Source organism: Poecilia formosa, unplaced genomic scaffold (genome assembly GCF_000485575.1).
Source record: "Poecilia formosa unplaced genomic scaffold, Poecilia_formosa-5.1.2 Scaffold6, whole genome shotgun sequence".
In the NCBI taxonomy this organism is placed as follows: domain Eukaryota; kingdom Metazoa; phylum Chordata; class Actinopteri; order Cyprinodontiformes; family Poeciliidae; genus Poecilia; species Poecilia formosa.
Window position 1 is genome coordinate 2,492,677 of NW_006799945.1, and position 17,338 is coordinate 2,510,014.

At 39.7% G+C, this 17,338-nt stretch overlaps 2 protein-coding genes across 2 annotated transcripts in view; both read right to left on the reverse strand.

Annotated features, from left to right (window-relative positions):
* Window positions 1–130: 130 nt before the first annotated feature.
* rnf208 (ring finger protein 208) lies at window positions 131–10,152 on the reverse strand. The gene is made up of 2 exons (XM_007566960.2): window positions 9,464–10,152; window positions 131–2,238 (listed from the first exon to the last, which is right to left on the reverse strand). The coding sequence occupies exon 2, from the start codon at window positions 1,269–1,271 to the stop codon at window positions 495–497; it is 777 nt and encodes a 258-aa protein (XP_007567022.1). The 5' UTR covers window positions 1,272–2,238; window positions 9,464–10,152; the 3' UTR covers window positions 131–494.
* Window positions 10,153–15,950: 5,798 nt separating this feature from the next.
* Window positions 15,951–17,338, reverse strand: part of LOC103150221 (sodium/glucose cotransporter 1-like) — a 44,477-nt gene continuing 43,089 nt past the window's right edge. The window contains exon 15 of the mRNA XM_016680547.1: window positions 15,951–17,338. Within this exon, the coding sequence (XP_016536033.1) occupies window positions 17,128–17,338 (211 nt within the window). The 3' untranslated portion in view covers window positions 15,951–17,127.

A 17,338-nucleotide genomic window follows, 5' to 3' on the forward strand; every position in this document is an offset into this window, starting at 1 on the left:
TCTTTATGGATTTACACTTCCTTTAAAAGCCCGTAAAAGTGCATTACTAAAAATATTTCGTAGTTTTGTTCTACAGTTTTCTGCAGTTAATACAGTTCAGAGCACTGAAAACAAAGGCCACTCGGAGATATTTTTTTCATTTATTTAATTTTTATTCTCCTAGGTTGGGGGGGGGACATACCTCCCCTGGCATTCCCATGTAAAGAGATGTCATGACAAACACATCCAACCAAATGAGACAGTGAATAGTTTTCCAGTCCATACATAAAATACATTTATTTACTTCGTACTGGATCACCAGCATCCATAAGTCCCACACAGTATCCACCTGTGTTATTAAATATAGAGAGATAACATCTATGAAGGGATTTATTTACTGTACATGTGAGAGAGGGGGCTTGGCAGAAAGGGTTTAGCTTATAGATGAAAAGAGTGGTGTTGGTGGGGAGCAGCATCGAGTCTTGTCTGCAGTGTCCTCACCTCCTCCCTCTTGTCTACATGATGCCACAGGAGGACAACGGGTTGGCAATCTGGCAGGTGCAGGCTGACTGGCAGTATTGACGCACAGTCTGGTAGCAGCTGCGGTCGGCCTCCCCGCCCCACTGCACGGGCCCGTTGGGGTCGGAGGGCAAGCGGCTCAGAATGCTGGTGTTGATGGCCAGAGCAGCGAGGCCATAGTCAGTGAACAGCACCGTCTCGCGCCGACACGTGGGGCAGGAGATGAACTTGTACTTGGGACATGATTCGTAGAGGATTTGCAGGCACTCCTCACACACCGAATGCAGGCAGGAGAGGATCCGCGGACGCTTCCCCGCAAAGTTGTACGTGTGACCACAGGTGGGGCATTCCAGGGGCTCGCACGGCATGACGGGGCCTGAAGATGAGGATGAGGAAGTGGAGGAAGAAGTGGAGGAGGAACGGAGCACGTATTGGTTGACTATGACGTCCTCCATCTTGTAGTGGAACTGGTGGTAGCAGATTTCATTGGCACTGGTTTTGCGCTGCGCCAGGAAGCTGTGTTCCCTGCGCATCAGTGGGGCCGGAGGAGACACCATTGGCCTGGGAGACGGTGCTATGTCCAGTGTCAGGTCACTGCAGGCCTGGTTGACGATGATTTCACCCTCACCACCGCCATCCCACGCCACTCTTGGAGCTGGGGCATACCGAGGTTGGGTGACTGGAACGGGGCACTCTCTGGGAAACTTCTCCGATTGGATGATCTTGACCGTGTCCATGGGGATGGCCAGAGGCTGACGCCTGAGGCAGGACATTCGCAAGGCTTTGGAGTTCTGAGATAGACGGGCTGTAGCTCTAATCAGCGCTGGACACTCCTTGCTCTTGTACAAGGGGAAGAAGATTAATATCCTCCTTTGAAGTCAGCCATTAGACGGGACATGGGGACGGATGGATGCCTCCATGTTCCCTTCAAAAATCTCCCCTTCAAGGTGCTTCTATCAGTCTGAGTGTCAATGAATGAAAAACTCAGCCAACAACATGTACCTCAAACTCTGCAACAGCAAACCTATTACAATATAAATAAACCCATAATTATTGTATATTATTTAACAGTCTAGTTCACAGAACTTGATAAATATTGACTATATGCAGTCAGATTTTTGTGTTTTAACAGTACTTAGGTTGGTGTTCCTGTGCTCTTTCTGATATCTACAAAGTACACAGGAATTGTAAATACTTCAGCACCCAGATGGTCAATACACATACATACACAGCACAGGGTAAGAATTTTTAAATTCACTCAGTATGTTGACTACAGGCAGTTCATAAAGGTCCAGAAGTATTTCCTAGCAGTTTATCCTGTGACTTGCAAAAGGAAACACATTTTTTCCTCACTTAAACAACTATTGAGCTTTATGTTTTTGGCTACGTCAGATGTTGACTTGAGTGTGTAAGAAAGATTGAAAAAAAGAACGAAAGAAGGTCTTTCTGTTTGTCTCTCTGCTGTTGGTCCAGTCTGATCAGAAGAGCTTGTTTGACCCCCTTTCTTGGCTTCTTGATAGCAGTAGGAAGGACGTCTTTTGTGGAGGTGTTGTATAATGCTCCAGAGATGTGTTGGAATGGCTCTTTGAATTTTTCAGAGGTGGGATTGACGAACGTCTTTGTATTTAAACTCTCAGACAGTCGTCATGACTACGCAGAAGGGAAAATAACAGTTTTGCAGATGCCTCTATGGTGTGTTGTTTCCTTTTTCAGTGTGACAGATTCCTTTGGTCCATTTATCTGTGAAAAGTGAAAAGTGACAAAGTGTTAGGTCTAGCTTAAAAATATATATATATATAACATTATTGATAAAGTGCTTTAAACCTTTTTGAAAGAAGTTATGTTAAAATCCCAAAAATCACTGTATTTTGCATGACCAATACATCAGATCATAATTGTGAAGAGGAAGAAAAATAATAAATTAACTTATCACAGAAATAAAATCTAAAAAGTGTGGCATGTATAGGTATTCGGCTCCCTTTCCCATGATTCCTCTAAATAAAATTTTGTTCAATCAATAACTTTCAGAAACAACCATAAACTGTTCCAAGTTTTAACAGCACAAAAAACCCCACAAAAAATGTATAGAAAAGTGTTTGATTTTACAAACTTTTCCTTCTTTTTTTAAATTTCAATTCTTGAAGATGAAAGTTTCATAATTATTACAAATCATGATGATTTTGAAATGGTTTATAGTAGTTTAATATGGTTTATTTTTGATTTTACAACTCACACCTGCTTCTTGATGTTGTACCCACATTGTACCCTGTTTAGAAACCAAAATAGGGTCAATACAGTTCCTAAAAAAACCCTTAAAATTCAATTTCATCTTCTCCTGCGCAGCCAATAAAACACATGAGTGATTTCAATTATTTTTTTGCAAAAAGTAAAAAAAAAATAAAAATAAATGCTTTAAAAAAGGAAATATTTTGTTTTTAATAATCTGTATTACGCTTGGGAATCTCTATTCTTGGCTTGATAGCTCCAAGATTTATAGATTTTGAAGTATCGTTGCCTAAGTTAGTCCAGAAGCCACAAAACAACACTGAAGACAACGCTGTTCCACACTCCACAAAAGATACACCACACTAATAATCAGACCTGAAAAGTTTTCAGGCATATTCAAGATGAATAATTTGTAATCAAGGCTCAAAACTAGAAAGTTTAGTTTGAAAAAGTACAGAATCTTTTACTAAGAACTATGCATGACAGGGGCGGACATCACTGGACTTCTTGTTTTTTTCTTATCTTCCTTCTACTTTAAAATTATGTCCTATTTTGTGTTGGTTTAGCTCATGAAATCCACATGAGCTAAACATGACATGTCAAAATGTGAATATGGTTTTACAAGCAACTGTAGATGCATCAAATTTCCTGTTTGACTGAACTTCTTTGTTTTATCGCCTCATGCTGTAGGTGTCCAGCACCATTTAATTAACTAGGGAAAAGCTTTTGTCCCATTTCCTGTTCCATCTTGGCCTCTGCTCAGCTTTGCCTCTTCAAATATGAGAGATAATAACCATGTAGCTCAATCTGGGAGGCGCGTCACAGGGAGCATGCCTTTCTATTGACAAAGCACATAACATTAATTTGCTGCCAAGTCTGAAGATTACAATCACAAACTGCCCAGGGATGAGCTGAAGCAGCTTTAAAGGGTAATTACTTTGTGTATTTCCTTCTTCTGTCAACAAAACGGAAACAAGTAGAGTGAAAACAAAACACATTTTCCAACAATGAAATGTCTAATGACTCTCCTAAGCGAGGCATACCAAGCTTTGTGAAAATAAAAAATAGATAATTTAGCTATTTAATCTGACTTTCTAGGGTGAATTATAAATCAGTGCTTCACCTTCTGCCTGAAAGAAGTTTCTTGCACAAGACAGACAAAGTTTGTCACATATCCATTAAAGAACTGGCTACCTCAGCATACAACCTCACAAATTAACCAGAAAACAAAATCTTTATATACTTCCGCTATATATACACTACATTTCTCAGTTTGGGTTTAATAAACTTTTAAATAAATTGGATTTCAGAGATTTTCTTACTCTTGAAAACATTTTGGTCTATTAATGTTTTGATCTTTTAGAAACCCATGATGAAAAACCGTATATATTTTATTGAACGAGTAATTAACTAGAAAAAAATTGTTTTTTTTCTTTTTTGGGGGGGGTTGAGAACAAATTGGTAGATTGTAATATCATATTATAGTCATTTGAAAAATCAGCAGTGTTGTTTGTCGAAATGTAGAATGAGGGCAACACTACTAAAGGAAATGTTAGATATGGGTTTACAATATGCTCCATTTCATCTGCTTGTGTTGAATTAGTACATGGAACAGCAGCTTCGATATGTTGAGAAGAAACAGTCCCAGGGCATATAAATATAAGAAGCCATTTTTTTTTGTTTCTCTTTACCTCTCATTTCTTTGACCACAAAGAAAGAGATTGAATTTTATTCATTATTTTGTATTTAAAAGTGTAATTCAAATGTCCATTTATTGTTCTTGCTTGTCTCTACTGAGAAATTTCAGGAACTAAAACATGATTACGAACACAGACATTTACCTTTTTTCTTATTATTCTAATAAGCAAGGTCTGTGAAGATGCAGTTGGTGTATTTTTCCACACTGTGTTGAAAGGGCAGGTAATTGTGACATAGTTGTGGTTCTGCACTTGCATTTCTTCCTGTTTGTTGACAACACCCAGCCATCTCATACAAACTGCTCCGGTTGTGTTTCTGACATGCGTGGGAAGAGGTCACAATCTGTGCGGAGGGTTTGTGTCATACTCTGAGTGGGCAAGTGGAAAAAATAACCAACGTTCAGATGAACATTTTCGACTTGACCAAAACAATAACTGCCGGATAGCGAATGGCACGATTCCCATTCTGTGCTCGGCTGTCGACAGTGATGATTCATTGTTTGGAAAAAAAGAGAAGAGAGACGCGCCGCGCGGAGGGGGTGTCCTCTATATTGTGGCGGAGAGAGGGGGAGAGAGAAAAAAAACGAAGAGATGAAAACCAGCGCAGGTCCTGCCGTCTATTTATGGTTTGTTTAGCTGCGCACTTCTCTGTGGTTTCCTGCCCCCAACCTTTGCTGAAAAGTCACACGGACTGAGAAAGATGTCCCTTTTCTCAGCAGACGGAAGTGCTTTGTGATGAAGTAAGCCACATTTGACAACTTCTCCTTTCCCCCTCCCATTTCTTCATTAATTTGTAGACATATTTGTTCACTCGGGCATAAACCGCTGTTTGCAAGCTCCGCTCAGAATTTTACCAATCACTCGAGCTCACAAAATGCACCCAAGCAGCAGTGCAGGCGCTGCAACACTTCCCCCAAAATAGCCCGTTTCCCTCTCATCCTCTGGTGCACACCGTGTGCAGGGCACACAGAGGAAGCTTTCATGCACATTTCATGAGGCTGGGCAGAATAACTAAGCATGTAGCATGGCTTTTCTGTGGCTTTTACCATCTTGTATGTGTTCAGGATGAAGGTAAAGTCATACAGTACAAGTGAAGTTGTGTTTTTTAAATTATAAATAAAACATGTGATGTCTAGGAGAGATGCATTGATCTTTTTTTTTTATCAGATTGTTTACTGACTGGAGTTGATCAATGAAAAACTGGCCAATTCATGAATCACTCACAGGAAAAATTTTATTGGCATTTAACAACACTTAAGCTATTTTGGCATTAAAGACAGGAAAACTCCTTTATGAGGTTTGATTCCTTTTCAAATTTGAAGCTTTGACTATATCCATAGATTTATAAGACCTTATACGCATCTTAAGTGTGACCATATCCTGTTTAGATTAAGTGCTTCTCTTTGTGTCTGAATTTCCATTTTACTTTAATAAAATCTGTACTAAAACCAGATGCTGGATAAAATTTGAGGTCAATTATCACATGCTAAGAAATACATGCAGTGGCGTCCAGGTTGTCATGTGGGTGTTAATTTGGCACAAAAGTCCCACCTTCAAGATGGAGAAAACAGATCCGCCCACCGGACAAGAAAAACTCAGGATCAGATTTACAAACACAAGTGAGAGTTAAAGGCCCTCACATTGTTTTAAAAACCCAAAAGTTAATAATCAAATATTCACTCAGGATGCTCAGGAAACCATTCAGTTTAAAACAGCCGCACCCCATAAGAGCAAAGGGATTTGAAACATGGGTGTTGATGTTATTGATGAGTATAAAAGAATTTGTAAAAGTGAAAAACACCCAGAAATCTGAACTAAATTAAGAATTGGGATTTTTTTTTTTTTCAATTGGGTTGCAGGAATCAAAACTATGTGGCTGTTTTTGGCCTCCTGTTTTCATTATGTCTGACTGATTATAGCTGTTTTGATCTTCTCTATTTAAAAATAGTATTAGAAAATATAAGAACAGCAACAAAATGATTAACTTAGAACAAAGACAGCATGACCATGCGACTGACATTTGAACTTTCACCATTTCACATTAGCGATTGGAATCAACAGCATTACTAAAATGGCAGTCTTCCCTGTTTTTCCCCTACTAAACTCTGAAGTATTTAAAAAAAAACAGTCCAAATCTAGCATGTTTCTCAGCAGGAATTAAAACCTCAAAATTCTAATTTGTAACACAATTTTTTTTTGCATTTGATGTAGTCTTCCTGCTGAAGGCTTAGCTTTTTCTTACACCCTGAATAAATCTGCGATCTCTTCTCACAGTCTGAGATCTTCCAGTCTGAAGAGTTGTTGTTGATTCCTCAATGACATCTTAAGACCAGAGGTGATAAATCTTTTAGAGTTGTGGCCCTTAGATTGTGGATTGGTTTGCCTTCATCTTTGCAATGTCTTCATTCATTTGAGACTTTTAAGAACCACTTGAAAACTCATTTATCCTGACTTTTGATTAGTTTTTTCTTTTTTTTTTTTGCTGTATAATGTCATATGTGATTAATATTCTTTATTTTGAGTTTTCATCTTTTATTTGTTTTCATTTTGAACCACCTGTGAAAGGAGCTGTGTAGAAAAACAAATTTACTTAATTAGGAATATCTCCAAGTCTTAAAAGAACACCTTCCCTTAATTAGCTTCTTACATCTCAGTGCCTCCTGACTTGATTTCAAAAGACGTCACTGATGCTGCAATTAGCTATCTTTGAGTTTTCTTGCGTAACTACGCCAACACTGAAGAGTGTTGTTGGTTGTATGAAGCCATCAGTGACTGGAAGGATATCAGATTTTTGTGTTTTGTAATTATTATTATTATTATTACTATTGAGGTCAGATGGGATCAAATGGGATGTTGCATGTCTATATGTTAAACAGCTGAATACCAACAGTTTGTTAAAAGAAACTCATTGTGATTATGCCAAATATGTTGTTAATAAAAGTCACCCGGCAGCTTGGGAACCCATTGAGTCTGAGAGAGACGAAGCAGCTAAAATTCCCCAATAATTTGGTTACGTTGGTATGAAAATGACTGATGACTGATGGAGGCAGCTTGCTGATGGGTCAGCCTCAGAGCTGCTTCCTCCTAGTCGATGAAGGATTATATAAAGAGCCCATCTCCATCCAACCATCCTGTAAACGGCCGAAGCTCTCCACAGCGTTTTACTGTGTTCACACCGTCGTGGGTCGTCTTCCAGCAAGAGGAATTATTACTAATGAAATCACTTCAGGCATTTGACCTCGACAAGAAGGAGGAGGAACTGACCACAGAGATGTCAGAGGAGTCACTCTCAGCTGCAGATTCCTTATACAATTAAAGACTCACAGAGCTGCATTCACACACACACGCACACACACACACACATACACATCCTAGAACATTCTTACCCTCAGACAACTCCATCATGTACAGAGCACCACCCTTTTACATTCCTCCAGAGACAAACAATCTGATAGCAAACTGATGGGAGACGATAAAAAATGAGTGTTCTAAAATGCGCCCAGCGTGTGATGGAGCAGAGGAAAAACACCAAGCAGCATTCTTTTTGATAAAGAAAACACCACACATGTTCCTGAGAGACTTTCACACACATTCATTCACATTCACAGCTCTGCCCCGGTCAGCTCTCTCACACAAGACGGAGTCCACCTGTGTGGATGGGAGCCTGTGTCAGGGCACGATGTACTGAATGAGTCATCGATAGCAGTGCGCATGAGTATGTCGTCTCCCTTATCAATCAGTCATCCACACAAAACTGTGTTGTTGTTTTTTTTTTGTTTTTTTTTTATCACAGTGTCATCCTGGACGGAGCGGAGGATGTGGGTATTCATGCCCCCGATGCAAGATGCCAGCAGTATGCCAAGTATGTTAGCTATGAGGAGATTTGAATTCGTTCTCAAACGATTTTCTGGGGAAGACAAAAATGTCAACAAATCTCTTCCCTGCCCTATGTGAGCTATAGTGCTGCGTGTTGGCGTTATGTAACATGTAATGACCTTAGCAGGATAAATCCCACAATTTACTTCATGTTTTCCCATCACTGGATATTACTAAATTCCGATGATGAACAGGACTGGCTTTATACTAAAGGTGTATAACCCTTTACCCTCTTGCCGATTTTTCGCACTTCCCCTGTATGACGCCGTCCAATGTTTATGTTTTTATCTTGGCGAGGTGTTGATTAAAAAACAGGCAGCAGACATCGGCCATTTTGCCTCGCAATTCATTACAGCCAATTGCTCTTTGTTCTCGCCTGTGTTGCTCCCACACCAACATGGCAGAGCTGCACATGCTGCTAAAAAAAAATAAATAAAAGCATGAACAACGCATCCCTCTTCCTGACACAGACCTCATTGAAGATTTATGAGGGAAAGTGCCCAGGCTTTTCAATAACGGCCGCGGCTTGATCGATGAGGGCAAATAATTAAGGATGTCTCGGCACGGTTTTAAAGTGGACGGCATTTGTGAGACTTTGCAGAGGCAAACTGCTCGGGTCTTCATGCAACGAAGCAGCTGCTTCCGCACACGGCTTTGCACAAATGGGAGGGGTGCAGTTTGGATGAAGCAGCAGTTATGCAATCGCAGCGTGGTGCACAGGGCGCTCTCACTGCAGCGCCGATGCTTGGCCATTATGGAGATGCATCTGTGGCTGCTGACAAATACAGAAAAGACCATTGCTCGCCCACCCCCCCAGCCTGCTATCTGCCTGGGCAGACATCTGGCAAATGTCACAGAAGCCCACAGGAAAACCTCTAGACACTATCTACATCCAAACTCACACATGAGCGACCTCAAGTCATCGTTTCCGTCTGATAGGTTTTTCATCTCTGCCGATGAGAAGCTGGGGCTCTGTGGGCGTGATTGGTTTGTCTTCACTTTTACATCAGCGTGTGAACATAATGCCTGCGACCCAGATCGACATGATGAAACATCTGAGCAAAAAATGGCAATAACAAACCAGAACAGAACACAAGCCTCCTTCTTTGCCATGTTTGTACGCATCTTCACATTGAAAGAGATGTAAAGCTTTGCCTCATTCTCACCTGTCCTCTTTACGTGGTTGTCATAGTCCAGTCGTTTGCTGCCTCAACGAGCTGTTTGTGTTGGATGACAAACCGCTTTGCCTTCTTTGTTGCCGGGGTGAGGATGCGGTCTTCCTCTCTCCTCTCTCTGTTCTCAGAGCATCAACAACATGGAGGAAATGTTAAGATGGAGGAAGCTGTTGCAAGGTGGACACATCAGTCTGCTTTCATCAGGCTCAGCATCATCGGCTCTCTGGTCTCGCTCTCCTTCACTCTTCCAGTCGTTTTCCTTTGAGTTGGAGCTGAAATTTCTCTTCCTGTGTCCTTTTCTCCATCCCAGTCTGTCTGCTTCTACTCACACATCATTTATCTCATTCTGTGCAGGGACCCGAGCTTCTTCTATCTCTCAAATGTCGTCCCACTATGTCCTTCTTTCTTATCACTGCCTCCTTCTTCTCGTCTTCAGGTGAGCCTCTGTCTTCTCCTTCTCTCCCTCTGCCCTGCTGTCATCCCTCAGCTGGCGTTCATTACTGCTCTTTCTCCTGCACAGTCCGCTCAGTCACACATGCGCAGTGTTCTCACACATGCATACATGCGCACGCACACACACACACACAGACACACACACAGTGCTCTGTCTCCTCTGTGCTTCTGGCTCAGTCCTTATTCATGTAGTTTATTCTGCCTGCCCGCCCCCTCCTGCCTGCCTCTCTCTCTTTTTCTCACTGCAGCATTCACTGCAGTGCCTCTGCAGGCGGGATCACGTTTGCTCGTCGCCAGAGAAAATACTTCAGCCAATCAGGATGATACTCCCCACCCCCATCTAAACACACAAATGCATACACACACACACATCTAAACACACAAATGCATACACACACACACAAACCCTTTCTGAGATGCAAAAGGAAACCAAAAGCAATGAATCATACTTTATATGCTGGCATATGGCAAAGCAGCACCAGCCAGGCACACGGAGAGCTTGTGAGGCTGAGATAGGAGACACGTAAGCTTGCCACCAAATGGGGGGGGTGTATCAGACTGGATACGTTGAAAACCAGACCCAGCATCTCCATCACAGACAGCAATTATCTTTCCTAAAGCCTGAAACAAAAATTTCTCAAAAACCTCGAGCCAGGACCCTAAGCTCTTCTCGCAGATCCAAACATGCAGGGATGTTGCATAACGAGGATTTTGTTACGTTTTGTATCCGCTCAAGAAGCTTTAACACCGACAGGACAAATAATCCCGAGATCAAAGCGTAATAAAAACACGCCAGAATTAAAACATATAAACATCCGTTGCATAATGTCATGAGCGGCTGGAAAACTGGGCGTCAAAGAGGTGCTGTTCAGAGTTTCAGCAGTCCGTACGATGAATTGGTTCTATAGGTTGCTCAGACGTTATGGGGGAAGGGAGACCAGCACCACACTCATCATTGATGTAGCATGATGAATGTTTCCCAAATGATTTTTAGTCAGAATTTCTTTAACATAATTTTTTTTTCTGTTTTTAGTAATGTGGTTGTGTTTATTATTATTATCAGAGTCACATAAGGTACAGCATTTCCCCTCAGTGTGGGACAATAGTTACAGAGAAACATGAAAGCAATGCCACAAAACAACTTTTTGACAGACTCAAGGTTACAGCGCTCGTCTTACCCACAGATCTTAATCATTAAATGTTTTGTAGGAGGAATTTTACTTTGCATTGTATTTATGGGATTTACTGACCCTGCTGGGATAAATTGCTGTAGTCGGGGCTTTCTGTCGGACATTCCTAAACTTTGTGCATTTGACAGACCAAATTCATCCAAGACTTTAACTTCCTAAATTATGTCTTAAGATGTAGCTTCAGTAGTCCAGCATAATCAATTTGTAACCTATTTCATGAGTTACACCAGTAATACCTGAAGTATAACGTCACATTTTGTGTCATCAGGCCACAAAATATGTGTCCAGAATTAAGGACATTACTGCTGAGTGCATTTGTAAAGTGTAATCTGGCTTTCTATATTAGTTTTGGATAATCAGGACTTTCACCCCATATTGTTTCAGAACTCTTTTAATTATCTGTAAAGACACTTCCTCACCAGCTTTTTGACCACATGAAATTGGGCCAAAAATAAACCATAAACCATTCTTCTGTCACAAAGACAGAAGAATAAAAACTTGTTGTTTTTATTCAAACAACAAGTTTGTTTTTGTAACAAAAAACTATCAAACTGACAGCACAGTACCAGATATTTTGGACAAATACAAATATGTGTACACCAGTTGTTTTGTGGTGCCTAAGGTCAAGATGGTAGCCAAGGTTAAAGCTAATCCTGTCTAGGAGTCTAGTGTTGGGTGTAACAGCAGGAAATGCATTTTCATTAGTAATACACAGCAAAATTATGTCTTCAAATCTACTCGGTTGATAATAGTTTTGTTATCTTGATGTGCCTGAATATATAATCTGTGATGTCCTCAGAAGTTTAAGAATAGTTCCTGATCTGGAACAAAATGATGCTGAATACTGCTGATCAGTGGATGAATGTTACAAAGAGGGCAATATGGATGCGCTGTAGTGAGATTTATTTACCAGTAGGAGGTGATGGTGTGTCAGTTCTCTTTGTCATGCAATTCTGTACATGTAATGTAAACCTGCTGTCAGTTGTTTATCAATATTTTTACTGTAGCTTCATTCAGGCGTTCAGTGTCCTGTTGCATTGCCTGTAACATTTTATAAACAACTGTGAACATTTTAATAAAATGTCCTTGCACATTTATTTTAAGTTCATAAACATTTTAAAGTCTAGCAAATTCTTCATATTCACCAAAAGTGATGAATATGAAAACAAACAGATTATAGGCTAAAAGGCCAGTTACAAATGATGTAGATGTGACAGCATTTTTCTTACAGAAACACAAAAAAATTGTATTTGTTGTTTTACGATTGAGTTCCATAAAGCAAGACATTCCTGCAGGGCCAGCCCAAGCCTCCATAGGCCCTAAGCGAAATGTGGTTTTGGGGCCCTCTAGATCTGCTAACAATGTGGACTGGCTGCAATTAGCAGTCCGATCATTAGATCATTCACACACCTGCTATAAACTTATTGCATCTCTGGCAGTGCTGTTTGCATCGTATAATATAGGATACATTTATTGGCCAACTGATTTATCAACCAGTTGATTTCTGGGCACCGATGTCCTTAATTTTGGGGGATTGTAATCTTCTGATGCTTACACATGAAGCCCATCTTATCCCCTAATCTTATGTTCGTCAGCAAAGGTTTAAAAATCAGTCTCTGTTCTCTTTTGCTCTGCAGTGAGAGGTGTGACTGACAGACCGACCCAACAGGTCAGGTCTGCATGTTTGCAGTTAACAATGTTCACCCCACTGTTGCCAACAGTAACTTTCTTGCTATATTTAGCGACATTTCAGACAAAAAAATTCATATCAACCAAAATCAAAATTGGCATGTCAGGCTTTTTAAAGATCGGTAACAAGGGATCGGCTAGAAAACTGCAATCGGTGCAGCCTTACACACATATTCATGACATTCTTTGATTAAATAAATTTCACTTAAGCGTAGCTCCAATAGCTAAAAATTTAATTTATACCAGGTGAGTCTTTCTCCCCTGAGAATGTGGATTGGTTCTGGACTGATTCTGTGCCTTCAAATGATTTTAACAGAAGTTTCACATAACTTAGAAAAATAATGGTTGTTTAAGCCACAAAATCAGGGGTCCCCCAACTACGGCCCGCCTCCACATTTGGTCCGGCCTCCTGAACAATACCAGAGTGCATTCAGATTTTTTTTCATTTATTCTATTTTCCGGTTTATATGTGGGTTTTTCTTCAACCACCAGGGGGCTCTTTAGCAGGAAGAGCCCCCTGTAAACTGTGGGGCGCATTGCTGCCATCTCTTGGACTTTTAGGGAACTGCTTGACTTTTATGTTATTTAATCAGGTTGTTTGCTATCGGTAGAGCAGGTGAACACACGTGTCTGTTATGAACGCCGCATTTCAGGTTGAATTCTTCGAAGCGATGCCTGTAAGTAGCAGCTTATACTTCAAAACGAGACTTTATGTTAACATATGCGAAATTAATATGTTAAAGTAACATTCCCTCAATGGAATATATACTAGTCAGTCCCAGTGACCTTTTCACTCATGGGTTTTGCCCATGTGCTTTCTGGGTAAAAATCAATCGATTTCCTGCCCTGCATATCCGGGAGCTTGACCCGCTCCCCTGGCACCCCCCTCCCGCTTCCCGTGAACAATCTCCGGCCCCCCACCAGAGAAGGGAAAAGTTATGTGGCCCTCACAGGAAAAAGTTTGTGGACCTCTGCACAAAATGATTATGCTCAGCAGCAAACAACATATCCCCAACTAACGCAGAGAATAGCTCATCCATGTAGCAGGTATGTAGCCTGACGTAAAAACATTTTGCTAGACAATATCAAACATTGAGAAGTTTTAATTATTGTTAATTGTTAAACGTTATCAAACACGGCGTTTTGAAGATAAAAAATACCTCAGAAATATACAGAGCCAAGAAGTGGAATCAATTCATCTAAAGTTAAAAGTCAGTTTCACACAAACACAAAGACCATAGCATAAATGTTTGGCTGTTGAACTGGACTGTTCAAGGTCGCTATCAAGCTAATTTTCTACTAGCAGCTCCACTAATATTTCTGATAAACATTACATTACCAAGCCTTTATCTTGGCTTTTTTCTATTCTTCCTCTTTCTTCTCTCTCCCTGAAGGATAAGTCCTTTTTTGAGACATTGTTTTGCTAACTTTACTTCTGACCGGAGCTTGAGACTTTTGGGTGCTCTGCTCATTGCACGGCAGCTCATATTAACGGCGAAGCGTGCAGTACCTACCGCGGCCACCAGGGGCCCCCAAGAGGAATTATTTTATTTTATTTTTATCAATAAAATAATTATTTCTTCATACATTATCAAATATATATTATTAGAAAAAAAACAAATCACTTCATAGCGAAATTGTGTGTTTTTGATATTATAATGACATAGAAATTATTACTTAAAAAAAATAATAAAAAATCAGCTCCACTGAGGGGGCCGCTTAGTGGCCCTGGGGCCCTAAGCGGCTGCTTAGTTTGCTTATGCCTTGGGCCAGCCCTGCGTTCCTGGTTAAGGAATGTAGTTAACCATAATAAAAGCAGTGTATAACCTATTTATCAATAATACTTTTCAAAGCTCACCTTTCTGTTTACCATTTTGAGAGTGAAGTCTACTGTCTCTATACAGTGATTATAAAGTAAGAAAAGTGACTAAGTAGTTTGGATTCCTGTTAAGCAAGCATTTCTTAACTTCCTCCCAACTCACAAAAGCGTTGCGAGACACAGAAAGGTTTTAGATCTTCTTCCTTTGAAACTGTGCATAAATAAGTCAAATGTTTAATTGATAAAAATGTCATATTTTTTAGCGTCTGGCGATGTAACTATACTAAACCAGTGACATTAAATAAGATTCTTAGATTCATACTTACCCTGAGCTTTGAAGAGATGTCATTCAGTTAGTTTTGGTTAAGTCAAAATTTTTATCAACTTCATCACTTTGTCATACCTTCTCCTGAAAAACCAGTCTGTCATTCTTTGTTTTATTTTTGGCTTTTTCACCTCTTTACACGACGCCTCTCGTTTTAGGGAAGATAGTCAAATGACAGGTGTTTGAGAAGAAGATATTGCATTAAGTCAAGAGTTCTTTAATTTCAGTCAAAATTGAGGTTGATACTTTGGTTGTGAAATGCCTTGCAGGATCTGTAATATAGATTAGTAAAAATACATTTAAAGATGATTTCTGAGTCTCTGTTACACTGTTTTGGACCATAAACATTGTCAGAGATGTTGTGTGCTGAGTAGAGAGAGGTTTTTTTATTTTACAGGGACAGTATTATGTATTTTCAAGGCACATTTTATTTCATAGCATAATCAAGTAACTAGGTTACCTTGAATTGTTATAAAAATGCTGTAATTATTAAACATGACTTAGAAGTAATTTGACTTCATAATATGACACCTAGAAATTGTCCCTTGTTTCTTGAAGAAGCTACTGCTATTTCCAACACTGCCTTCATGTCGTTATGCAAACACAGCAATGCCGTCCTGTTATGCTGTTTATAACCATAAACTGAATGTTTGCTGATTGCTGCTGCCACTAGTCTGGTGGAGCTGTGTGGGGAAGGGGTGCTCTGTGATATGAAAGCTCGGCAGCTTCAAGGTTACACAAAATCAAAAGGTAACCTTGGTCTCTTTATGGCTCATTAGTTATATTTAGAAAATCTGTTGAGCTGATAATTACCATTTGATTTATTGGTAAAAAGACAAAATGTCCTGTCTGATAAATACTAATTACTGACCTTTGACTTGCTAATTCTTAGATAACACAATCTGATTGATAGTCTTATCAGTGATGCAGACATGTACAGTTCCTGGATCAGGAGGTGTTGATTGAGGAAATCTTATGGAAGAACGTGACCACTGCCAAGGCAATAATAATAAAGCATTTAATAACAGCATGCTGGTTGCATTGAATAAATGTACAGAGTTAGTTAAAAAAAACAAACAAACAAAACAACCAAAAAAACAAGATAATGCTGTAAATGTTATTTTAAGAAACATAAAATATCATTTAGGCAATTAAAAAGGAGGCAAGTAGGCATTTACGTTTCTTTGGTGAATAAATGCATTTGTGGTATGACAGTTAGGCAAAAATTAAATGTGCAAAACAGAAAACAGTGAAAATCTATTTTACATTTTTTTTTAATTTACAAGTCATCTTACCCCACTAGGTGGAAGCAAAGAGAGTGTCTGAGTGCTTTCTAATAATTCCTAACTCTCTCTCCCTGAGATGGCTTTATTCATTAACACCTAAAACAACACACACAGTTAGGTGTATGGAAGTTAGAAGTGACAGCACTTGTGGACTTTGAGCACAAATTATGAGAAAACCCAGTTGAAGTCGATGAATGAGGTAGCACACATACATTCTGAGGGAATTTACAACCATCTTGTTTGTCCTTTACTGGTTAAATATTACTAACTTCCTCCAGGTAAACAATTTTTGTCATGTCCCTCTTTCATAATGACTTAATGTAGCATCTGGTATATAAACAGCAATTGTCTGTAAACTTAAGAAAATAAAAATGAGTTTATGTTTTCAGTCACAAAAGACAAGGAACTGCATATAAAACGAATTATCGCCAAATGTATGTGTGCAGTATCACAATGAAAATTTGCCAAAAAATAAATTTTCTAGCTTCTTGGGATAATAAAAGGAAGTCAATTTGAAGCTACATATATAAGCTGCTTTCAGTTACAGAGATACTCTCTTTGCACCACAACAAAAAGACACCGTTCAGGCCATAACGGGAATATGTACAAATATGATAAGACGATATGGAACTCAGAACAAATATGTGAGAATTTGGACATTCTAACAAGTTTGATGCGTTAATATGTTACACTATTGTTTACTGGTTCACTCCAGGTGACAAATACCAGGAAAAAGTTAACTTAAAAGGAAGGTTCATTGAGAAAAGTACACATTGTGTCCTATGTGAGATCAGTTGGCACAATACAGGAAGAATGATAGCACACAGGATCAGCGTTAATGGTTTTGGTGTAATTTTAATCCATGCAAAATAAATTGCAGCATCCAGGACCACTTAATGTTGATGGGGTTTGACTAACCAAAGTATATGTGAAAGAACGCAGCGACACACAGGAGGATGATGGCATTTGCATTGACAATGTTCCTCCAGAGAGGCTTTTCTGTTGTATCTGTTAGCTGCTTCTTCAGTTCTGCTTCCTCCTCTGGAGTAAGTTTTGGTGCTGTTTTGTTCTGCTCCAGTCCGCAGAAGCAGATTAGTGCTTTCT

Coding starts and splice junctions, on each gene's coding strand:
- rnf208 (XM_007566960.2), bottom strand. CDS start 1,271: ATGTCCTGCCTCAGGCGTCAGCCTCTGGCCATCCCCATGGACACGGTC.